This window comes from Eubalaena glacialis, chromosome 11, assembly GCF_028564815.1.
Source record: "Eubalaena glacialis isolate mEubGla1 chromosome 11, mEubGla1.1.hap2.+ XY, whole genome shotgun sequence".
NCBI lineage: Eukaryota > Metazoa > Chordata > Mammalia > Artiodactyla > Balaenidae > Eubalaena > Eubalaena glacialis.
The window spans coordinates 115104246-115131360 of record NC_083726.1 but is presented as its reverse complement, the minus strand read 5'-3'; the positions used below and the strand labels follow the sequence as shown (position 1 = coordinate 115131360).

The following is a 27115-nucleotide window of genomic DNA, read 5'->3' as shown; positions in this document are numbered from 1 at the left end:
CAATAGACAAGGAATGAATGAATGAAATGAACATAGTATGTAGGATGGTGATAAGTCCTACAGAGAAAAATGAAGCAGGAGAATATAATATCATCGTCTACTCTTGAACTAGCTGGTTTACTTCACATGGCTTTCAAAAAGCAACATAAATGTTATCTGCTTTGGGACGACTTTCTTGCTCTTACCCCCATGACAATAAGATGACCACAGTCTGTATGCCATCACACATGAACAAAGTATTGATCTACATACATACATATACACATCCCCCATTCTTTTCTCTATCTATACATTTATCTCCATTCTTCCATCTATCCATACATTATAACACGAATCTCCAACCATATTGTTATTACTCATTCTATACACATCTCCACAAATAGACTGGATCTTACTCCTCTACCCCAGCTTTGTATCTTCATATCTGGCACACATCAGGTCTATAATAAATACTGGTTCATTAGTCTGTAAATAATACATAAGCTTGGACTTTTATAAACTGTATTTAGGCATACACATAAACTTCTGCCAAGAAAAGAACTACAAAAGAACCTAAATCCAACCTTCAAATAATTCCTGCATCAATCAATTTAATATAAGCTCTTTAAGGGTCTGCTTCATTCCAAGCAGACCCTTCCAAGGGGAAGAAAAAAAGGTCCCTCTCTACAGTCCCTGAGAATTCCACAGCAGAACAAATAAGCTAAGCAAAGAGATTCAGCGAACTCAGAATAGGGAACCATGAGTACTGTCAGGCTTGGATTTTCACTCTTTAACGAAGGAAGAATCCTACAGGTGAACCACTGAAACTGGCCCCAGTCTTTTCCATGCCAATAAAGTCCAAAGCATTCTGTGAGAGAAAAGACCATCACATATGAAAAGCATTAGTTTCCTTTAGTTTAATCAGACACTCCTATTGGAATCTCATATGGATCAATACTTAGGTAAATTCACAACCACTAAAGAGATTTTGCCACTTAAAAATCTAGTACTCCATAACATACAGAAGGCAATGCCCTGGTGTTTACATATTTAACCAGCTGTGCAGGTCATCCTAGTTGCTGACATATAAACCTTACACACACAAAAAAGATATGATCATTCTGTTGATTAGACTTTTTTTACCAAGAAAGAGCAGTACAACCACCTTTTTTTAAAAATAAAACTTCATAGAACCAACCAAGTTTTACATACAAGAAAACAGATTTGTTTTATGAGCCCACCTAATATACAAACAGCCCTTACATGCATAATAAGGATTATACCCTTCTTTCTCCTCCATCATCAGCATCTAAGAAATAATTAAGACGTTAACTGTTAACAATTCCACTTGTATAATCTGTATGTAGTCCAACTATTAAAGGGATCCATTATTCTTTGCCAGCAAAAACAAACAAACAAACCAACAAACAAAGACTTTTCCTGATATACTCAGGTGCAGAAGCTGCTAAACCAGGTAAAATCCCCATTAACAAGTTCTCCCTAAGCTACTTTCTTATCCAATTACCCAGCTGTCTAAACTGTTGAGTTGGAGGGGAGGAAAAGGATGGCTATTCCTGGAGAGCAGAAATAGCCATTCCACGGTGAAGAAAGGGCAGCGCTCACTAGAGCTGTCTCCTTTGGGCAAGCTGCTATCGGCAAGGAAGACTTGCAGTAGATGCAGATATGTGCAAACCAGCTGCAAGAGCATTAACCCAAAAGAGGCTCTGTGTGGTGTGTGGGAGGATGGGTGTGTACAAAGCACTTTCCATTTACCCAGCATCATGATGGACAGCAGCTGAATCCTACTGAAAACTCCTTTTATATATCCTCACTTTGGTTGTGACTCAAAATCGTGATTTTGTGATCAAGGCTCTCTGGGTTCAGACTTTGCTAACCAAGGGGTGTATGAATGCTATCATATTAATCTTGCCATTATTCTCTTCTTTTAACTAATCCAATATAGAGGCTGTGAAAACTGTTCACCCTAATAGTCCCATATCACACCATTTCAGTATTTACTATGCAATTTCTATAAAATATATAGTGGAAATCCCATTCTATACCAAGTTCAATTATCCACAGGATCTAAAATATACTATTTACAAAAGCTTTGAATATAACAGCTAAGAGAAAAACTGGATCAGTTATGCACATACTCGACTATTAATGATAAAGATGACTGTTTCAGAATCATGCTAAGTGGAAAAATACTCCTTTAAATATGCTCAGAATATCTACCCAAGAAAAAGAGGAAAACTTTCCATTTTGTAGAAACAGAAACCACAGAATCCCTAAAATGGCAATATGATAAAAACAACAAAAAATTACTCGTGATGGGGGTGGTGGAGGAGGCGGCGGCAGTGGTGACAAGAGGGACCACTAACACAGAGTGTGGTATGTGTCAGGCACTGTTTTCAGAAATCTATGTATAACAACTATTGAAGCTCCACCACAAGACTATAATTATTAGGCAATCTAGCTCCAGAATTCTACTCTTAATCACTGTGCTATAAATAATATGTTCTATGATGGGGGGAAAATAAAAAAGAAGAATCACACAAAGATGTCTCAAGCATCTTTCCATAAATGATTCCTTGTTATTAAGTAGTGTTTATCAATAAACACAATGTTATTACTACGGTCACATATGAAAATATTCTCCCCTACAGAAGCGAAGAAGGAAGGGTTGGAGGTACCAAACCACTGCCAATGCAGAAGAGCAACTTCCATGTACTTCCGTGTATAGTCAAACATAACACACTAAAGCTGGTGGGCAGAACCAAAGGTACTTGATATCAGGATCAAAATCATGACAGTATTAAGACAGTCTGTTTAGCCTTTCAAGGGGTAGAAGGAGGCTAGTTTATTTATACACACGGACTAAGGAGCACTTAACAATAGCTAAAAAAGCTTTTCTTCTTTTACTTGAATAACTTATACTTAATAATATTGAAAATTAATAAAAAATTGTTGCAGAAAATAATGTATTTTATAATTCTATGGGCTCTTCCTACTTTATGCATAACCAATCTGTATTAAGAAGAAATCATTAAGCAGCTATTAACATGTATTCAATTTCTGCATGAGTAAAATTGTGTAGAGATCGAAGGAATTGGTGTTTATTCTATATTATGTGTCCCTGGTGATAAATAGGGAGGGGAAGGGTCAATCAGGTTTATACATACAGCCTAAAATCACAGAGAAGAAATAAGAGTGAAGAATTCAAGAAGGAAACACTTTTTAAACAACTATTTAGAGAAGGAAGGCGTTTTCCTTAAAATGACCTCTCTAATTAGAGTATAACTCTGTTAACTGGGCTAGAAAGAAAATAGAAATAATTATTATATTATATAGAGCCTTTCTTCTCCTCGTACAATTTTTATTTTACAAAGAGAAAAAAACCGATGAAAGAGGAGGAAGACTAATGCAGAATGCATGCTGCACGTGAATCCATCAAATCTGCACACCAGCTCCACACTGGCACAGATTTCTTAACATCTTTTGTTTTGGTTTTTATCAGCATTGCCAGTTGTCAGAAACTATCATGGTTCAACGTGGGTGATTTATTCCTAGTCAAGTGGAACTGATTACTCTGCTGCTGAGGCCCTAATCACTGAGCAAACGTAGAAGGGACTTCCTATAGGATGTAGTTCTAAGGACAAGAAATCCCAAAATACTTCTTGCAGTCACCTAGCTACCTGGAACATCATTTAAAGGAAAGAATATTTTTGATGATGCCTCCACACTTGTTCTAAGCAGCCATCAGCGTCAAATGTATTGTGGAAAGCAAGTTACTCAGAAAGGCTCTGACCTTTACCTTCTTGGTTAATAATACCTCTCAGTATCAGTGGTAAAAGTACAGTCTGGATGAACCGGTCATAATCAGCTGGCAAAAGAGATCTACAGTAATCAATGGAATCTAAAAAGGAAAAATTCACTAAGTCCCCTGATCTACGCAATTGTTTGTCTACCATCCTGCAGGCCTGTGAAATGTACTAACAAGGCACAACTATACTTTACCAAAATGATCAGGGTTTGCCCAGACTGTACTGGCCTCTAAATTTTACTTGTCCAGTTATGTGTTTCCAACGATTAGAGGATACAAGAGCAACAAAGTCATGTGGAACTCTAAGCAGTGTTTTAAACACAATTTAGGTTGTTAAAACTCCCATATCTATATTCTCAATTACTGTTTAGGGTCTTTAATAAGCCCAGCAAAGATTCTGGCTGACAACCAATTATTTCTTTGGTTGAGTTTCCCTCCCAATTGTGCTATTCTCTCATCATGTAAGTAATGGACGGATTACGGTGATGAATAAATAGCTAGCTATGTCCCACTGGGCAAGTTACTTGTTCTTTCTAATTACCTACCTACAAGACAAAGACCACTAATATTCCTTTCAATTCTAAAATACAACTGTATTCTTATGATGGGAAAGACGAGAACATTTAAAAAGTAATAAACTTCAGCAGAGTACTACTGTATTTTATCTTAAAAACTGTTCAAATTGAACTATACAGGAAGTATAGGTATGACCTTTAGGAAAATACAGAGTCCATTGCTCTGGTTAGATTTTATTAATTGCTGGGAGGGAAAGTAAGTTCCTTGATAGACTTGCTCATGGTACAGATAATGGAACTAGGGACCTCTTGAATTAAAATAACTGGATAGTATGAAGCAAAAGTTGGTGAGACCAAAGGTCACACTGCTAGTCAAGATCTGCTTGGTAGACAATTAAGGAAATGGCTCAAATACTTCTTTTTATATCTGGCAGGCATATATAAAACCTTGACGGATATTCATATGCTAAAATTGCTCAAAAAAAAAAAAAAAGAGGACCCATAAATCCATGGTGGCTATCCTTGTGAAGCAGCGGCAATGATGAGACTGTACCTAGGACCTCAATTCACACCTATACGAATGGCATCCCTTGAAGCTGTACGATAACAATAGATAGAACACTCTTAGATCTAATAGTTCACTACATTTTAGTGATGAAAGAACTCAGTATTTTTAAGTAACTAATTAAAGCAGACACACTAGGCTTAGATTCTGCCCATCCCCCCACAAAGAACCACTATTCTTTGTATTACTTATTACCAATAACAAAGTCAGGAAAAATCAAGTACATAACAATAGAAGGCTAGCTAAATTAAATATGCTCTATCAACCATTACAGTTCATATACTTGATGATTAATTAAGGATATGCAAACTTCTTTATTATATAATATTACATGAAAAAGAAAAGTTATCAAAATGTACATTATCCCAATTTGAAGGAAAAGTTTATTTTTACATAGAATTTTCCTTGTTATACCTTTTCCACATTTTTCAAATATTCAGAATGGACATACATCATTTCAATGATAATGACAAAAGCAATAATTTTCTAACTCCTATCTGAGAAATCTTAGGATTTACAAGAAATATGATTAGGATCATGATAAGAGAGATTCTCCTAACATATGCACTTACCAACATGGGAAATCTCTAGGGGTTTCTGTGGGACATGTGAGCATTTCTATTTAACCCACACCTTCCACAGGTTCATACTGTGGGACCAAACCAAGCTGTCAGAGACTTGGGGGGTTTTCCGCAATGCCAAAGGAAGACTGAGAGATAACAAATGAATCCAGAGAAACCAAGACTTTCAAAACCTATTTGAAATATAAGGTCCAAAGGAAACAGCAATAGGATGCTTCACATATTTTAAGTCTAAATTCAAGTTCATCTCACTCAATTTTTATTTTAGCCAGGCCTACTTTTATGGCCTGAAGTAAGCTAACTTGTACCAAAAGTCAATCCTAGTGTGACAAGGCTGGGTTTCCCAAGAAGCAGACCTTGAGACAGATTTTATTGTTCAAGAAATTAGAGGGTGCGCTTGGGATCAATACCAGTGGAAAGGAAGTGGGGGGGGGGAGCATGATGGTGCAGAGGGAGAAATTAGGCTGCCACGAAGTCCCAAAGGATTCAGACAACCCCATGGGGAGCTCTGAATCTGCGATGACCTTTCAGAGTTGCCCCAAGTCAGGGCAATGGATTCAAGCCCTTGTACCCTACAAGGATCAATCATTGGATACCAATGGGAAGGGATGTGGCCTTGTACAAGGTAGGTCTCTTTAGCCAAAGCAATCTACACAGGGGATACTTCCAGCACCTGGGGGAATACATCCTTCAACCCTCAGGGGGGATCTGGGTCACTCATCACAGCATCCATTATACCCAGCAGCTATGTATGCTCCTTATAGTTAAATAATATTTAACATGAAATTGTAAATGCCCTCAATTTATGCTGTATTTGAACCATATACATAATTTTATGGCTTTGTAAAACCTAGAGACCCTTGTATCCCAACTTGATTGTTTCACCAATGGTGGGCATTTTGAAGCAGGAGTTCAGGGATGGCCTTTAAGGTGTGTCTGACATCCCAGTCCACACAAATGAGCCATGTGCATTTTTACATGAAGAGCACCCACAGCTTTCATCAGATTGTCAAAAGGGTAGGAGAAAAGTTAAAAATCATTAATTAGTGGCATTCTTTTCAAATACCCACAATATTTTCTAAAACGAATAGCCACTTCACTTAAAATTGCTTGCTTAGCTGTTTTACAAAGATACTGTGTTACCAAATTTGCTGTGTAACATTGTCTCTGACTTTACGGCTCTTTTGTAAGTGGCTTTGCCACTCCTCCAGTAAGATGTGGAGTATTTTCCTTGACGCCCCCGCCACCAAATCAAGTTAGGTCCTGTGACTACTGTGACCAAAAGAGTATAGACAAAAGTTTGGCCTGGTTGGGATGCAGGGAGAACAGATCCAAACAACAGTTCCTCACCTATATGCAATGGAAGCCCAAGAATCTTATTAAATTTAGTAAATTCTCCTTGGTCAACTTGAATGATTTTTCTAATCTCAAAAACCCCTGTAGGAAAAAAAAAGTGTTAGGAGAAAAAAGTAAGGAGGTCTGGCAATTACAGGAAGATAAAACAGATAAAGGACAAAATACATGTCTGATGCTGGAAGCTATTTTCTGGTGAGGGTGTACATATCGGTATGGCAGAGAGAAGGAAGAGCACAAAAAGCTACTTCATCAAAGTTTGATTTAATAATTTCTTCAGGAGGTTAATTATTTCAACTTCTCAACTAGAGTTGACAGGCACCTAGGCGTCTATCCAAACAGGCATTCCCACAGGTGAGAACGCAATGCAAGTTAATTCATGCCAAATTATAAGCAGTTTTAAGCAGAAGAAAATATTAACTGTGCTTCAAAACTTTGATCAAGCATTTTTTTTCCAAATCCTTTGCCTCTTTCTAGATACTTATCTATGTAATATTTATACTCTGACAAGTTCCTGCTACAAGGTCTCCTGAGAGACTACTAAGAACAACCTTTGTTCCAAAAGGAATCTGACCCTTCCATATTGACTTGTTAATTACCATTTTTCAAGTTTAAAATATGTTTTCAGTCAAAACAGAAGTCAGGGCACTCCAAACTAGAGCTTGCAAGACTCTGAGAATATTAATATGGCATACAATCAATAGAAAATGGACACATTACATAAATCCTCAAATTATTCACGAAGCTACTTAGAAGTCCAAAGAAATGATGTTTTAATAAGAGTCAAAATTAATTGTGTTGTACAAAGCATTACACTATAAGCCTTTGAATGCTTCTTGTTTATATTATACCCTAGCACTTGAAAATAAAGCATTTATCCAAAGGCTATGTTCTCTCAGGTCCATTCCTATTGCCTCCATGATAATGGTGGTAGAACAAGTTTCTACCTCTCTCCAGGTGAAAAATACAAGGCTCTTTAAAAACACATCCACTCTTATCCCAGGAATGCAAGATTGATTCACCATATAAAAATCAATCAATATAATATACCATATTAATAAAGAACAGAAACCACATGATCATCCCAATAACTTCAGAAAAAGCATTTGACAAAATCCAACACTTCTTCATGATAAAAAACACTCAATAAACTAGGAATAGAAGGGAACTTCCTCAACTGGATAAAAGGCATCTGTAAAAAACCCAGTTAACATCATACTTAAGGTGAAAAATGAAAACCTTTCCCCTAAGATAAAGAACAAGACAAGGATGTCCACTCTCACCACCTCTATTCATCATTATACTGGACAATTAGGGAAGGGCAATTAGGGAAGAAAAAGAAATAAAAGGCAGCCACATTGGAAAGAAAAGGTACAGCTACCTCTATTTGCAGATGGCTTTATCTTATACATAGAAAATACTAAAGAATCCACTAAAACATCATTAAAGATAATAAACCAATTTAGCCAAGTTTCAAAACCCAAGACCAATAAACAAAAATCACTTGTATGTCTTTACACTAAAAATAAATAATCTAAAAATGAAGTAAAGAAAATTCCATTTACAGTAGCATCAAAAATAATAAAATATTTAGGAATAAATTTAAAGAAGTGCAAGGCTTGTAAACTGAAAACTACAAAACATCAATGAAAGAAACTAAAAACAACCTAAATAAGTTAAAAGACATCCTGCGTTGATCAACTGAAAGACCTGATGTTGGGGGGAGGGGGTTACTTCTTTTTTTGGACTCCCAAAAGCCAAAATGATCTTGAAAAGGAACAAAGGTAGAGGATTCACAGTGTCCAATATCAAAACCTACTACAAAGCTACAGTAACCAAGACAGTGTGATGTGGGAAACAAACAGACATATAAATTGATGGAACAGAACTTAAAGTTCAGAAATGAACATGTGTGTCCATGTACAACTGATTTTTAGCAATGGTCCCAAGACCATTCAGCGGAAAAAGAACAGTCTTTTCAACAAATGGTGCTGGGACAAATGGATATCCACATGCAAAATAATGAAGTTGGATCCCTACCTTACACCACATACAAAAATTAACTAGGAATGGACCAAAGACCTAGATGTAAAAGCTAAAACTATAAAACTCTTAGAAGAAAACACAGGAGGAAATCTTTGTGACCTTCAATTAGGCAATGGTTTCTTAGATATGACGTCAAAAACATAAGCAACTAAGGAAAAAACAGATAAATTGGACTTCATCAAATTTAAAACTTTTGTGCATCAAAGGATGCTATCAAGACAGTGAAGAGATAACCCAGAGAATGGGAGAAATATGTACAAATCACTTATCTGATATGGATGGAATCTCCCGAATAAAGACTTTCTAGAACTCAATAAAAAGACAAATAACTCAATTTAAAAATGGGCAAAGGATCTGAATAGACATTTCTCCAAGGAAGATACACAGATGGCCAGCAATTACATGAAAAGACATTCAACATCATTAGTCATTATGGAAATAGAAGTCAAAACCACAACCACATACCACTGCACACCCATTAGAATGGCTATTTGAAAAAGAAAAATAACTAGTGTTGGCAGAAATGTAAAATGGTTCAGCCGCTTTAGAAACAGTTTGACAGTTCCTCAAAAAGTTACAGGTAAAGTTAACATCAATTCCATCCCCAGATATAAACTCAAGAGAAATGAAAAACATATGTTCATACAAAAACTTGTACATAGATGTAACATAATCATTATTCAAGTGGAAACCACCCAAACGTCCAGAAACTGATGGATGGATAAAAAAAAATGTGCTGTATTCATTACAATGGAATATTATTCAGCCATAAAAAGGAATAAAGTACTGACACTTGCTACAACATAATGAACCTTGAAAACATTAAGTTAAAGAAGCAAGACATAAAAAGCTACATATTATATGATTACATTTATATGAAATGTCTAGAATAGGCAAATTGATAAAGACAAAAAGTAGGCAGTGGATGCAGAGTACAGGGGTTGTGACAGGTACGGGTTTCTTTTTAGGGTCATGAAAATGTTCTGGAACTGGACAAAACTGATGGTTGCACAACCTTGTAAGTATACCAAAAACAACTGAATTATATAGTTTAAATTAGTAAAGTTTATGGTATGTGAATTATATCTCAATTAGGGAGGAAAAAAAAGCATCAATCCAATTAACCCCATGGTGCTAGCTTTCAAAGTCAAGGTTCCCCCCTCCCCCCCTCCACCCAGGGGTTTTTACAACCAAAAAATGTTTCTAGACCTTGTACAATGCCCCTTTTGAGACAAAACTGTCCCTCCCTTCCCAATTAAGAAACACTGATATAAATGGAATGAAATTATAATCTATTAATTTGAAGCATCAATCTTTAAAAAGCATAGTTTCTGTGACAGAATATGAAAACAGAAAAAAAAAAAAAGTCAAGGTTCCCAATATCCATCAACGAAGCGTGAAACTACTCTAGTAGTGAGATTTATCTGGCGTTATTCCCCAAATAACACAAATACAAATAACAGTTTAGTCAAGTTTCTCTGTTCTTAATGGACTTAAAAATTCTCTTGCAATCACTGTGTCATCCACGCACACACTCAGTCTGACGCGCTTCTGGACGGCATCTCTTCCACGTTAGATCACTCATACGCAAAAGTTTTCATCTAGACGGCTGTGCTGCTCACCTATGATGATCTCCAAATTGAATACGTAGCATTAATTCACCTTCTGCTGTCAGCCTGCCCTTTCCACACACCTTATTCCTCTGTACCCTTTTCCTATCAATTATTTTCATACCCAGTGATAATGCCTCAATTGGGTAAAACAATTTAAAACTGTTTAGAATTCCTTCTGGTTTGAAGTGACTTCTGTTGACAGCAATGGATGATAGTAGAAGTCCTATGAATAAGAGATTAAAACACTGAGCAGAACAGGGAAATATACAAAAAAGTCATACGACAACAGAAAAGAAATTGAGAGCTTTGTTACCATACCACACAAACAAAATCTCGCCCTCATGTTCTCAATCCTTTATCCAACATTTTTATTCAGCTGGAGCAGATATTTTGCACAGACGGCCGCAACAATGTCTCTGACTTTACGGCTCTTTTGTAAGTGGCTTTGCCACTCCTCCAGTAAGACGTGGAGCATTTTCCTTGACGCCCCCGCCACCAAATCAAGTTAGGTCCTGTGACTACTGTGACCAAAAGAGTACAGACAAAAGGAATCCCCTGTTGCTTCCAAACCAACTCCTAGCGTAACCCTTAACTGGCCACGGAGCCACAGAGCCAGAGGCCAAGGAATACCCAGGCAGGATGTACGCAAATGAAGAAACCATCCTGGTAGTGGGTCACCCAGCTGCAGACACCCCCAGCTGTCACCAAACAAATCAGGGACAAACTACGGAAGAGAGCCCTTCCTGAATTCCTGATTCACAAATAAAATGACTGTTTACTCCACTAAGCTTCAGCGATAGCTTATTATGCAGCGAGAGGTTTTCCTCCCCCGTCTATCTTTACAATGCTATTGCTCTTTCTGTTTTAATCACTGATATCGAAAGTGTATTGTTTCTAGATAATCAGAAGATAGGGATGAGGCATGTTGTGTTTTCTTTTATTGTTTTTATTTTTTGGAGAGGGGTGTTCTGGAAGAGGAGGGATGGTGAGGAGGAACATATCATAATGAAAAGATATTTTGTAACAAAGTAAACTAAGATCCTCCCTTTTTTAGGGAATAATTCTTCAATCATTGTAAGATGTCACTTGTATAATACCAGCATCATTTAAAAACAGTTATCTACTGACAAATGGAAGTTAAATCAGACTTTGCAAGTTCAACTATCTACCCTCCTTAAGGTTTACTTGAAAAAGTGAGGGGAGAAAAGTTATATGAAGCAAAGTAAATCCATACGGAGCATATTCCCCAGCAGAAAAGTTATCATCAGTCAGACTTCATTTACTATGCATTGTTTTTTCAATAAAATATTTCAAGAATTTAGCTATACATATTTTCCACTGAGGAAAAAATTTTTTAATTAAACTGAGTTCTATTAAAAAATAATAAAGAAAGAAAGAAAAGGGAAAATTCTAATGCCTAAGTATATTAAGTTTCCAACTTAAAATCCAATTAGGGCCTGACCTGCTCTTCTTTCAACTTAGCTTCATTAACAGCTGGCTTGCGATTTAAAAATAATATTTAGAAAACATTACAATTAATCCTTATTAAAAATAAAGGCACAATTTTTAAAATATTAATTTTCTCAGAATAAATTAGTAAATATTGTTTTCAATGATAAAATATATTCTTTCCATTTTATGATATGGAAAAAGTGAAGAAACTAACATGTCCTTAAGTCAAGACTCTACAGCAAACAAATAGAGTATATAAAGAACCTATTCTTTCTGACTTCCTACCGAAAACAAAATAACAGGAGACTTAAAGAACCAATCTAGGACCACAAAAAGGGAAAACTTTCTAATTCAATTATCAGTTAGCTTTCTGCTACTGATAAATCTAAACTCTAAATACCAAAACCTAGGAAACTGGAGATGCAGGCAAGGTGAAATAAAGAGAAGTTACAGAAGCATAGAAGGGAAAGATGATAACGTCTGCGTCAGCAAATTAAACTCCAAGCTACATTACCATTTATAATCAATCAAGCAAGAAGCTGTACAATTTTAACACAGATTCTGAATGCAGCTCAGATTCAAATGCTCAATTACATTTTCCAGGTCAGTGATTTATTATAAAGATTAAGAAATTTACTGTAACACAAAACTACTTTAAACCATAGGGGAGAGCCCTGGAAAGGAGAGGCCAGTGCTAATCCCATTGTACTGCATGCTTGGCCATCTGCTATTGTCTCATTTCATTCTCTGAGCACAGGGCTATCCCCGTGCATACAAATACATATACTACCTAGAAAGCTGGAAGCCTATGGGCAGGCAGCAGTGGCCCAGACAGAGCCATAATCGGTCCAGAGTACGTGATTCACAATCCAGCCATTATCAGAGCTGCTACTATTTTCAGAAAACAAGGATTTTTAATGCACATTTAATACGCCAAAGTAATGCCAAAGTAATACATTGTTTCCTGGTATTCTCCTTAAATATTAAAATAGTTAAATATTACTTAAATTTACAATTATAAGTAATATTTGTGAGAAAAATGATAGAGAATGCAGATGCCAAGAACAAGGAAAGGATGAAAGCAGAGTTACCATCTGCTCTTCCTTATGGAATAAGTGTCTAAATCAAGAAGCAAACTAGGGACCTCCCTGGTGGCGTAGTGGTTAAGAATCCGACTGCCAATGCAGAGGACACGGGTTCGAGCCCCAGGAAGATCCTACGTGCCACGGAGCAAATAAGCCCGTGCACCACAACTACTGAGCCCGCATGCCACAGCTACTGAAGCCCGCGAGCCTAGAGCCCATGCTCCACAACGAGAGAAGCCACCGCAATGAGAAGCCCGCGCATCGCAACGAAGAGTAGCCCTCGCTTGCTGCAACTAGAGAAAGCCTGCACGTAGCAATGAAGACCCAACACAGCCAAAAATAAATAAATTAAAAAAAAAAAAGAAGAAGAAGCAAAGTAGGTTAAGTGTTGGATAGAATTAAGACATGTCTCCAGGGACTTCCCTCCTGGTCCAGAGGTAAAGAATCCGCCTTACAATGCAGGGGATGCTGGTTCGATCCCTGGTCAGGGAACTAAGATCCCACATGCCGCAGGGATAACTAAGCCCATGCACCACAACTGCTGAGCCCGCGTGCCACAAACTATAGAGCCCATGAGCTCTGGAACCTGCGCGTCACAACTACAGAGCCCATGCGCCCTGGAGCCTGCACACCACAGCTAGAGAAGAGAAAACCTGCTGCCACAACTACAGAGAAGCCCACGCGCTGCAACGAAAGACCCTGCGTGCCTCAATGAAGATCCCGCATGCTGCACCTAAGACTTGATGCAACCAAAAGTAAATTTAATTAATTAATTAAAAAATAAAAAGACATGTCTCCAGGAAAATCTCAAGATCCACCTGTAAGGTTATACTTCAATATACCACCGCAGGTAAATTTCTAAAGTTTCTGATGGAAAATCTTCAGGGCCAGGGGAAAGAAAAACTGAATTCTATTTATCAGTTTCCTAAATAAACCAATAGGACAATAAAGATGAGTATATTCTCTGAAAACCTTCTCATTATGTAAGAAATGGGAATAATTTTCCCAGAGACCAGGTAATATGAGAGATCATAATAAGAAAGAAAAGGCATTGAGAGACAGAGCTCTACCAAAAATTTTTAGGAATCCGTATTACAAATGTATGAAGTACAGAGGTGAAATTCCAGGGCATGACCCTCTGGAAAGGACACTATTCCCCTTTTTCATTCACACCGCTCTCTCAGCTTGGGATGTCTTACCCCTTCCCCATCTGCCTAGCAAACTTTCACACACCTTTCAAGACTCGACTGCTAAGACTTCTCTTAGACTCCTTTCACACAAGGTCGAATCTGGAATGCCTTGCTTTGTGCCCACTGTACACCATTTGTATGGTAACTTCTTTAACTGCTACAACTCCGAGACTCTGAGAGCAGAAACCATCCTCTCTGTGTACTTAGCACAGTGCCAGGTGCACAGCAGAGGGCAATGTTGACTGCATGAATGAGACAGCTGAGGACGCCTGGGAAGACTGGGATGCCCACAAGAACATAAAGTGACTGTGCAACTATAAATGTACTCAGTAAGGGGGGAAAGGAGAGAAGCCAAGAAGATTCCAGTGTATAGAAATAGACACACTGCTTAGAAAGCTAGGCCAACGTGTACATCATCATGTGGCTCACATCACTCTAAGAAGGAATTATACAGAATGATAATGAGTCCAATGGACTCAGATTTTCAAGACAGATTTCTTCTGGATGAAGAACAGAGGAGAAAATGGATTTACAAAGGAACTATACTGTATAGCACAGGGAACTCTGCTCGATATTCGGTAATAACTGAAATGGGAAAAGAACCTGAAAAAGATTAGTTACATATATATGTATAATTGAATCACTTTGCTGTACACCTGAAACTAACACAACATTGTAAATCAACTATACTCCCATATAAAATAAAAATTTTAAAAAAATAAAAAATAAATTAGACCTGCAAACAAACTGGGATTACCAAAAAAAAAAAAAAAAAAAAAATCCTACAGACAGCAAAAGGAGGTCTTAGAATTGTTTGGATAAACATATCAACCTGATAGAGTTTTCCTACAATATACCACAAAAGTCTTTTCTGCGCCTATGCAACATTTTATCACCTACATGGACGTATAAAGAATATATTCATGGGCATCCCTGGTGGCGCAGTGGTTAAGAATCCGCCTGCTAATGCAGGGGACACGGGTTTGAGCCCTGGTCCGGGAAGATCCCACATGCCGCGGAGCAACTAAGCCTGTGCGCCACAACTACTGAGCCTGCGCTCTAGAGCCCGTGAGCCACAACTACTGAGCCCGCGCTCTACAGCCCGCGAGCCACAACTACTGAGGCCGCATGCTGCAACTACTGAAGCCCGCACACCACAACTACTGAAGCCCGTGCGCCTAGAGCCCATGCTCCACAACAAGAGAAGCCACCGCAACGAGAAGCCTGTGCACAGCAACAAAGAGTAGCCCCCGCTCGCCGCAACTAGAGAAAGCCCACGTGCAGCAACAAAGACCCAACACAGCCAAAAATAAATAAATAAATATACTTTTTTAAAAAAAAGAATATATTCATAAGGGTTGAAGGCATAAAACTGAAGGAGATAAACAGACTAAATAAATCAAGTTTCAAAAGATTCTCAAAGATTAGAGTCATTGGCTGAATTTAGCAAAGTAAAATGTAATAAGAACAAACAATATTAACACCTATTAATATATGCATGGTATATAACACTTCATGGGTTCCAAGGTGCTTTTATACACATTACATCATTTAACAACCCCCCCAAAGTAACTATTATACCCTGTCTACAGATGAGGAAACTGAGGGTTAGTGAGTTTTCCCAATACCACATTTCAGGGAGGGCCAAGAACAGATCATCTTCTAATCATCTCTCTTGCAACTAGATCCAAAATTCCAAAGAGTACAAGTATGGAGAAAAAATGAGTGTAGAAAAACAACTGCCATCAGAAAAATTAATCAGGGCAAGTAAGAATAATGGGAGGAACAGCAATATTTCACCAAGGAAAATAAGATTTGGGGGCTGTCAAATATAGGCTCCCAATATCTAAAAAATCATCCTGCTGAAGGAGGATTACACTTGTTCAATACGGCCCAAGTTAATCTTAACCAGCAAATACGATAAGTAGCCAAATTCTGGTTCAAGGAAAGAGGTTCAAAACTGTCCAAGCCATTCATTCATCTTAATTGGACATATCTGACCATAAGCTGAATAAATCCATTTGCCAGATTTTGTAGGAAATTTTAATCAAACGAACAGCTGGGCTTTATCAAATGAGACTCTACATCTGCATCAGACATTGTTTCAAAATATACAAATAAACTTCTAGAGAAAGGTGGTTCTAATTTCACAATTATAAAATTAGGAATAAATTTAAAGTAAAACATAGGAAAAATTCTTTCTCAATGAAGATAGATATGTAGGTACAGAGAAGGTTTTTTCTAGGCATTTTTATTATTCATATTCAAACAAAAGGAAACATATAAAGTATATAATAAGCACCCATGTACCAGCAAATTAAACAGAAGTAAATCTGCCTCCAGGTATTTTAAATATATTTCTAATATAAATACGTATCTATATGTTATGAAGTATGTTAAATTACACACAAACGCATTACCCATCGTAAGAATGAGAATTACCTAAACTACTTAAGATACTCATATATTCTTCCTTATCCCAACCCTCCTCCCTTCCCTACCTCCAGAAGAAATACCTTTGCTGAATTTTTATCCTAAATATTCCCTTGCCCTAAAATGAAAAGAATAATATATTCCACTGTGTGACTATACCACAACTTACTAACTCAATCATTCTGTCAATAAACGTTTGCAAAGTATTTCCTCAGTTCTGTTTTGGTTTTTTCCTTAATCCAAACAAGGTTACTATGAGCATCCTGGAGTTCATCTACAGTATATGTATCTGGCAGGGTACCCTTATGTTTAGTAATTGCTTTCCAAAATAGTTGTACCTATTTAAAAACCCAACAGCACTGTGTGAGAAATTCAGTTGCCATATTTACCAACACCTGATACTGTCAGACTTCTTAATTTTTGCGAACACAGCTTACAATGCTAAGTATAAAATGGTTTCTTAATCTGGTCTTATTTTACATTCCACTGATTACAGTGAGGGTACATAACTTTTCATATTTATTTGCCATGTATATTTCCTCTTATATAAATTTTATTAACACATACACAGGTTGTACAAAAACATGCATCCTGACCCAAGATACGGGTGCATGCATAAACACCAAAGCAAGCGTGTATTTCTGGGAGAGAATGGAGGGGAATACTCTCAAGAAAAGATATGCCAAAGAACTTTGACTCTGTTTGAAATTTTACTTCCTAAGTTGAGTAATTACCATTACTTATTATGTTATTCTCTATGCTTTTTGAATCTCACAAATAATTAAATTATAAAATGTAAAAAGATAATATAAATGCATGGTCAACAAGCAAGCACCCAGCGGACTTCCCTGGCTGTCCCGTGGTTAAGACTATACTTTCCAATGCAGGAGGTACAGGTTCAATCCCTGGTCAGGGAGCTAAAATCCCACATGCCTCGCAGCCAAAAAACCAAAACATCAAACAGAAGCAATACTGTAACAAATTCAATAAAGACTTTAAAAATGGTCCACATTCAAAAAAAAAAAAACAAAAAATCTTAAATAAAAAGGTACACTTTAAAAAAAACCAAACAAGCAAGCAGCCAGGACCACTCTTGAAAAAGTGTTCAAAGGAGTTCTTGGGGAACCAAGAATTAAATGAAATGTAAACCTTGGGAACAGGTAAGCCATGGTGCTACAAACAGTGGTAAACATTAAATTCACTTAAACACAGAAATAAAGGCTAAACAATATGAATCACGATTACAGAAAAGACTTTTTCCCCTTCAAAAAGCAACACAATGTAAATATGAAAAGCACTGTGGACTCAGCAAAAGACAACAAAGCTTACCAACAAAAATCAGGAAGGGCGATTATAAACAAACTAAGTATTTTTCATAAAAAGCAGTCAAAGAAACAGAGGCAGATAAATGGAACAGACCAGAAACAGGCCCAGATTTAAACGACAATTTATTTTTGGCATTTCAAATCAGGAGGAAAAATGTAGATTATTTAATAAATATTATAATGATGACTGGCCACATATAAGAAGAAAAAGCTGAAATCATTAAAGCCAATATATAAATTTTATAAAACAATTTTTAGGTATAAAGAAAAAAGAAACTTTAAATGTACCAGAAGAAAGCATGCGTGAATTACTTAATAACCTTGGTGGGCATAAGGACTTTCTGAGCATGATCGAAAATTGAGAGGACACAGAGGAAAGGACAACTAAATTTGACACATAAATTCTAAAACAAATACTATAAAGGAAGTAAAAAAGGAAATGACAAACAAGAAAATATATTTGTAAAACATGAGGAAAGAGGCCAATTCACTTACTAGGGAACCCCTATAAATCAATAAGGGAAAAAAATAAACCATCTAATAGAAAAACGTAGAAATGACATGAATATGTAGCTTCAAAATGAAGAAAACCCTATGAAAAAATGCTCAACATGCACTCAAATTTAAGTAAATATTAAGCAAGAAAGTAGATATTTTTGGAACTTCCCTGGTGGCGCAGTGGTTAAGAATCCACCTGCCAATGCAGGGGACACGGGTTCGAGCCCTGTTCCGGGAAGATCCCACATGCCGCGGAGCAACTAAGCCTGTGTGCCACAACAACTGAGCCTGCGCTCTAGAGCCCGCAAGCCACAACTACTGAGCCTGCGCGCCTAGAGCCTGTGCTCCACAACAAGAGAAGCCACTGCAATGAGAAGCCTGTGCACCGCAACGAAGAGTAGCCCCTGCTCGCTGCACCTAGAGAAAACCCACGCACAGCAACAAAGACCCAATGCAGCCATAAATAAATAAATAAATAAATAAATGGGGGGGCGGAGAGAGAGGAAGGAAGGAAGGAAGGAAGAAAGGGAGGGAGGGAGGGAGGAAAGGAGGGAGGAAGGAAGGAAGGAAGAAAAGGTATTTTAAAATTATCTACCAGGTCAGTGGAAATTTTTAAAGGTTTGGCAACAAATGTCTGATGAAGCTGTGCAGAAACTCATCTTAATATATAAAAGCACAAGCTTTTTAGAGAACTGGGCATCCATCAATTTTTTTAGATGCATACAATATCAATTCATGAATGAGGTATGTTTATGTCATTAATTGTTATGCTACTAGAACAAACATATAAACAAGAAGAAAACCCTATAAATATCTACTCATACAGCTATAGGACATCAGTTAATTATGGTGCAAGTAAGACACCGAAAACTAAGCAGACATTAAAAACAATGAGATAAAGCTACGTATAAAAAGATACAAAAATACGTTTATTTTTAAACGAATAAAAAAGTATGACCCCACTTGTCTTTTTTTAAAAAAAGGTGTGCAACATACGTATGCCTATATATGAATAGATATTTTATAGAAGAGTATACAAATAATTATTAACAAGTTACATCTCTAAGGAGCTGCACTGAGAGGGTCAAAGGATGAGAAAAGATAAGTTCATTTCATATGTTTTTGTACTTCTTGAACTTTTTTTTACCTTGAACATATATTACTTTCATAATTTAAAACTAGCTAATTTTTTAATCCACATTGTCATTTCTTAGTGTCTTTTCTTTAATTGAGGTGTAACTGACATGTAACATTGTGTAGTTTCAGGTGTACAACATAATGATTCAGTATTTGTATATACTGCAAAATATCACCACAATTAAGTCTAGTTAACATCTGTTACCATATATAGTTATGAAATTTCTTTTCCTGTGATGAGAACTTCTAAGATCTACTCTCTTAGCAACTTTCAAACATGCAGCACAGTACCGTTAACTATAGTCACCATGCCATACGTAACATCACCAGGACTTATTTATTTTATAACTGCAAGTTTGCACCCTTTGACCCCCTTCTTAGTGCATTAAAATCTAGATTTTAAAACAGTTGAGTACATTTACTCAATATTTCAAATATTTCAAAACAAATATATTTCAAATATACTAGTGATTCTACATTATGCATAAAAATTAGACGAAAAAAGTTTCAGAGGCTAAACTTTTACAATGATTGTACAACTCTCTCCCCCAAAGTATACTTCAGAATTATTTTTTCTATTAAAAAAATAATTGTGGGCACACTAGAAGTTAGTAGCAAAGTTACAGCAACAATCTACAGTGGGAATAACCCAGGGATTTACAGCAAGCCAAAACATTAATACACACTGACCAAGAAAAAAAAGAATACTCAAGTGTATAACACGTTTTGCAAAGCTAATGTGTTTCAAAGTTCCCAATTAAAAAGCAATATAGGGACTTCCCTGGTGGTCCACTGGTTAAGAATCCACCTTCCAGTGCAGGGGACATGGGTTCGATCCCTGGTCGGGGGAATAAGATCCCACATGCCACGGGGCAACTAAGCCCACGCACCTCAACTAGAGAGCCCATGTGCTGCAAACTACAGAGCCCATGCGCTCTGGAGCCCATGCGCCACAACTAGAGAGAGAAAACCCACATGCCACAACTAGAGAGAAGCCCGCGCGCTGCAACGAAAAGCTTGTGCGCCGCAACGAAAGATCCCATATGCTGCAACTAAGACCTGACGCAGTCAAAAACAAACAAACAAACAAAAAGCAATATAGGGGAAGTTTCTACAAGCTAAACATAGTCTAACCATATATCCAGCCATCATGCTCCTAGGTATTTACCCAAATGAGTTAAAAACTTGTGCCCACACAAAAACCTGTATGTGAATGTTTATAGCAGCTTTATTCATAATTGATAAAAATTGGAAGCAACCAAGATGTCCTTCTGCAGGTAATTACATAAACAAACTATAGTACATCAGACAGCAGGATATTATTCAGCGATAAAAAGAAGTGAGTTATCAAGCCATGAAATGAAATGGAGGAATTTTAAATGCATATAGTAAGTAAAAGAAACAAGTCCTGGAAAGGGTGCATACTGTATGATTCCAAATACATGACATTCTGGAAAAGGCAAAACTATAAACAGTAAAAACATCCGTGGTAGCGAGCTGGGAGAGAGATGAATAGGTAGAACACAGAGAGCTTTAGGGCAGTGAAGATAACTCTGTATGACGCTGTAATGGTGGATTCATGTCATTATACATTCGGCAAAACCCACAGAACTGTACAAGACAAAGAGTGAAACCTACCGTAAGCTACAGACTTCAGTTAATAATAATGTACCAATATCGGTTCATCAATTTTAACACATGTACCACACCAATGCAAGACGTTAATAACGGGAAACTGTGGGCAGGGAGTAAATGGGAAAATGCCCTAAAAGTAAAGCCTGTTAATTTAACAACAACAAGAAAGCAATGGGGGCATCTCAAAGGCATAGGGACGGGAAGAGCCCAGCGGAAGGTGCTCGGCTGGGGGTTGTAGTTAAGGTGGGACACAACCAGGTGACAAGCAAGGAGGAAGGGGGAAGGGCCGCACCACAGCACACACAGCACTCGTGTGGCCAGGGAGGGGCTGCTGACCCCGTGCTCCTCTTGGGGAACTCACAGCGAGCCATTTGTTTGTGTTCTCCGCACTCACGCATTCTTCAAGTCTTGGTAACTGGAACATTTCTCTCTCCCAGCTCAGAAATGATCAGTGGAAAAGGAACCAAAACAAGTACCTCATTATGTGTCAAGATTAACCTGGGAGAACTGTGGGCTGTTGACTGAACTGCTTCTCTTAATCGGCTGGTGCTCTAGATTTAAAAGTTCCCAGGAGACAACCTGAAATCCAGAATCTTCTCAAAATAGAAAAGAGTGGGGGAAATTCTGAATACATCACCAAACAGTAAGAGCCTCAAGCCTTTGGAAAGAGCCCAAAGGCCAAAAGCAAGACCTGTAGAGCTCTGTCCACACTGGTGGGTAACCTGATGATTATCTAACAAATTCAGCATGTGTCTACCAGAGTTCCAGAAGAGTGAGAAACCTTGGAATTCGTCTGAGTTAGAACAATCCTTGATTACAGCTGAGTCACCTCCGTGTTCTTAATACAAGTAAGACCTGCGGTCTTTTCACTGTGTCTATTCATGTGATAAATGTCGCCCTCCAGTGTGAAATGGAAGGACGCCCTTGTTCTGTGGGGAAGACGGAGCTATGAGTATGGAGAGAGCCACCTAGAATGCCCCCTCCAAACCCGTCAGCAGAAGGCCTCTTCCTGGGGGCCTCTAACAGATCCTGAATGCTGCAGAAACCCCAGAGGCTTGGGATCTGGGACCTTCCAGGAACTCAAGATCTCTCTTGCTGAGGTCCTTCCCATCATCACATGGACCAAAGTCCTCACCGAAGCCTTTGTGCTTCTCACCGTCTTCCTTACCAGGAAGCTCCACACACCAGCCAACTATCTCACTGGCTCCCTGGCCAAGACCAATCTCTTGGCTTTCATCTTGGTCATAGCCATCTGCATCACATATACCATCACCCACACCTGGAACTTTGGCCAAATCCTATGTGACATCTGGCTGTCTTCTGGAATCATGTGCTGTGTGCATCTCTGCATCACTGCTGTGGACATGTACTGGCCATCACCAACATCCTGTAGTACAATAAACGCCAGATATGCGGCCTCCACAGTCACCATTGTCTGGGCCATTTCATCTCCATCCTGTCGCTCTTCTCCCAGATCTCCTACATGATCTACTCCACAGATGGTGCCTTCTACATCCTGTCCGTGTGGCTCATCACCTTTCACACAGCCTCCTGAAGCCACCATATCACCACAGCCCAGCTCATCAGAGTTCACTCTACTCCCTCAACCCCCAGTCTCGCACTCAGCCAGCTCCCCTCTGTCAACCACCTGAAAATCAAGCTTGCTCATAGAATCCTGGAGCAAGAGGATGTTTGCACCTCAAGAAAGGAAAGCCATAATAAAAATAACTATAGCTCTCTTGAGAACCTTTAACTGCCTCTAAACTTACTGTGTTTTTTTGTTTATTTTATGTGGATCCAAAAATTAAAGCTATTTCTATTTTATCAGCAAACAATGGTCCAGGAAACACATCACAAACGCTGAGTCTAATGATGTTAGTACAGCAACTTCTACAACAAAGTAAGTAGGCAGAACAGAAAGGCTCTAAGCACTGAAAGTGACAGGTAGAGAGGCATTATCTTAAAAGAAGCAGTAATAATCTAAACCAGTTTTGAAAGTACCTGTGCTACCTATTTGATAACTGTTTTAAGACAAATCAAAGTCTATAACATGACAAATTAGTGAGGCAGCTAGTGTACTAAAAAGAGCACAATTACCGGCCCTCTAGAGCCTACTCCACTGGCCCTCCACGGCGAAAGGCAAAGAGACTAGACAAAGCATAATACGTGTCATATTTGTATAGTGTCAAAAAGCTTGAACACATACTACTGCCTAATCCTCCCAACAGGAAAGTTGTTGTCATGGGAAAAGCTGCATTTTGGAATAAGACCAACCTTGTGACAAAACCTGAAGGTACCACTTTTTTAGCTAAACAAATTTGTACAAATTTGAACCTCCCTTATTATGTAATATGTCTCGGACTTTGTTGGTTTGGGGCTTGTTTTTGTTTTGGGGGCAGGAAAGGGGAGCATGGGAGAATGGATACCAAGGTATAAAAGTGTTTTATTAGTGAGTACTGAAATAACTTAATGGATTGGGACTAACATTTTTCTATTTCCTTTAAGAAATGGGAGAAGATAGTTCAGAGTACATTTTGTGAAAATTTTGTTTTAGCTGTATCTCTAAGCATGTATACTATACACTGATACAGATTAACGTAACATATATTTCTTATTATGTGTCATGGCCTAAGAATTTAGCCACTGATTATAACAGAGCAATCAAGATCTAAAATCCACTACCAAAAAGTTGCAAGGATTAAACAAGATTACAGATATAAAGTGGCTAACATAAGTGCTGCCACTCTATTTTTACAAACTATGATTATTCCAGGATAATGAGGTGTTATTTCTAACTTCAAACCCCTGTTCACAGTTATTAAAAACTTTTTTTAATGTTTATCTAGTTAAAAATAAGACGTGCATTAGTTTGAAACAACCTTTGGGTTCTAACCAATGTACTTGTGACTTGGCAAAATCCACCAACATTACAAATGCATATCCTTTCACCCAGCAATTCTACTTTAAGTACTTTACCTAGAAATATACTTCACATATGAATAAATTAAATATGCACATTTTTTAAATGCAGCATCATTTTACATAACAGCAGAAACTTTAAGCAGACTGTCCATCAGTGGAAACCTTGTAATAAACCGTAGCGCATCCACACAGGTGCTATTGGTAACAATGAAGAAGCCCCGGAAGAAGTTTCAAAATTCATTAATGGGAAAAAAGGAAAGGAAAGGGAAATAAAGGAATGGTAACATTTGTGTTTAGAGAAACATTTTTGCTTTATATGGATTATGCATAAAATGTTTATGGAAGAACACAGAAAGAGGTAAACAGAAAAAAAGAGAATACGTATTTGCCTGTGTATATGTAAACTGTGCCTGGAAGCGTATACAAGAAACGGGTAAGGGGAAGTGAGCAGTTGGGGGTAAGGTGAGAAAAACATATGTATAAAAATGTAAAACAAAGTAGCATCCACTAACAAGATACTACAGTCACCTATCTAGAGTGATCAAATTTTTATGCTTACTCATTGAAAGCAAATGAAAACCAAATTAACAGAGGACAAATATTGAACATGGTCCTCTGTACACAAAAGAAAAGCTGAATTTGAGGCTTAGTGAAGAGAGTTTTATTCCTGGGCTATTGTTAGAGGTTAAAAATAAACTGGGACAATGTCAAATATTTCTGATCTATCCCCTCAGCGGAGAAGAACAATAAATACCAGTGTCTACTATAACTATTATCTCAAAGGTACCCTTTAATTTAGCTAAAAGGGGGAAGGGAAGACAATTATTAGTACTTTCCTTATTTATTACAGTGTTAGCCTCTTTCCAGTTATGATTAAGGTAAAATAGGAAAGAAAGTCTTCCTTTCCTTGACATATGTAGATTAGATGTCATTATAGTAGCATGTGTTTCTATTCAAAATTGCAGTCTTGGGCTTCCCTGGTGGCGCAGTGGTTGAGAATCTGCCTGCCAATGCAGGGGACATGGGTTCGAGCCCTGGTCTGAGAAGATCCCATATGCCGCGGAGCAACTAGGCCCGTGAGCCACAACTACTGAGCCTGCGCGTCTGGAGCCCGTGCTCCGCAACAAGAGAGGCCGCGATAGTGAGAGGCCCGCGCACCGCGATGAAGAGTGGCCCCCAATTGCCACAACTAGAGAAAGCCCTCGCACAGAAACAAAGACCCAACACACCCAAAAATAAATAAATAAATTAAAAAAAAAAAAAAAATTGCAGTCTTGCAAGAATCCTGGCCCACGTACTACACTAATTCATGGCCCTACAGTTGCCATACAAGACAGAAGATTAGGAGAGGTAGAAGAATGCCAATGCAAATACTCTGGCAATTTACAAGGCACTTTTCAGAGACAGTAGCATGGAAAATACTACTGAAGATACCAACAGTGTTTACTTCGAAAGTTTAAAAACTGAATATACAGAACAGTTTTCACAATCTACCTCCTGCAGCAATGGTTTCAATTACGACCTGCAAAAATATAAACAGAGGAATGAGAGAGAAACTCTGATAACACTTAGGTACAACTCAGTGGTAGGAATGAGGACGTGGGTCTGATGCGGGGCCCTGGGCTCAGAACACGTGCACCTCACCTTCTTCTGAAGGACATTAACTTTCCGCTCCTTCACATCCAGCATGTCCTTGAGGTCATGGATCTCTCCAGCTTGTGTCCCCTTCTCCTCAGCCATGTCCTGGATTTGTTTTGTCTTCTTATTCAGCATGGTTTCCTTCTCTTCCAAACGCAACCGCAGAGCATCCACCTAAGAATATAACATTTTTACAAATGATTAATTGAAAAGAAAGGAACGTAATTCCTTCCAAATAGATGTGTACAGTTGCCTAAATGATACTTTTATAGTAAACTTTCATTAGAATCAAATAAAATACCACTCTAAATACAACTGTGACTATTTAGAAATGAAACCCTAAAATTTTGTGAGCACTTCCATAATAAAATAAAATTTACATCCGTTAAATTACGGTGTAATCAAAATAAACAGATCTGAATAAAGGGGACAAAATTGGAGAATTTATATAAAGGGGTTGAGCTTTGCTACCTCTATAAAAGTGGTATAATCTATTATGTTTCTCAAATTTAGAATCATTTGGAGGATTTAAACAGAATGCCAGGCCAAGCCACCAGTTTCTAATTTGGCAGGGTTGGGGCTCAAGAATCAGTATTTCTAACAAGTTCCCAAGTGATGCTACACTGCTTTAGAAAATCTAAAATTAGAAAGAAAACCGTAAGCGTCACCAAACATGACACTTGCTGTATCAGAGAATACAATCTAGCTGCAGCTGACAATCCCATAATGCACTTAGAGATCTGTAAGGCAAAGCAAGGTCTACTTTCAGATCTCAAGACTAGTCAGCTAAAGCTTGGTATCCAGGTACCTTTATCACCAAAGTTTAATACCATCCATTAGATATAACTTTAAAATAATTAGAAATCTAATATAAGTACTTATGTTTTCTTCCAGTTTTGAGATATAACTGACATACGGCACTGTGTAAGTTTAAAGTGTACAGCATAATTATTTGACTTCCATGCGTCATGAAGTGATTATCACAGTAAGCTTTATGAACATCCATTGTCTCATACAGATACAAAATTAAAGAAATAGAAAACAACCTTTTCCTCATGACGAGAACTCTTAGGATTTTCTCTCTTAATGACTTTCACATACAACACACAGCCGTGCTGATTATCTTTATCCTGTTGTGCACCGCACCCCTAGTACTTATTTACCTGATATCTGGACGTTTGTACCTTTTGACTGTCTTCATCCCATCTCCCCTCCCCTGATTCCTCACCTCTGGTAACCACATATCTGGTTTCTTGTTCTGTTTGTTTTTCAAGTATAACTGACCTACAGCCCTATGTTACTTCCTGAAACACAACAGTGTT

General features: G+C 37.8%; 1 protein-coding gene and 1 pseudogene across 10 annotated transcripts in view; one reads left to right on the top strand and one right to left on the bottom strand.

Moving 5' to 3' along the window:
* ERC1 (ELKS/RAB6-interacting/CAST family member 1) overlaps window positions 1–27115 on the bottom strand; it is a 421649-nt gene that overhangs the window by 273052 nt on the left and 121482 nt on the right. For all 10 annotated transcript variants that reach the window (XM_061206048.1, XM_061206051.1, XM_061206053.1 and 7 more), the window contains one exon: window positions 25800–25967. In XM_061206048.1, coding sequence (XP_061062031.1) covers window positions 25800–25967 — 168 coding nt within the window. The remainder of the gene's footprint in view (window positions 1–25799; window positions 25968–27115) is intronic.
* LOC133101313 (5-hydroxytryptamine receptor 1D-like) lies at window positions 22207–22986 on the top strand (annotated as a pseudogene).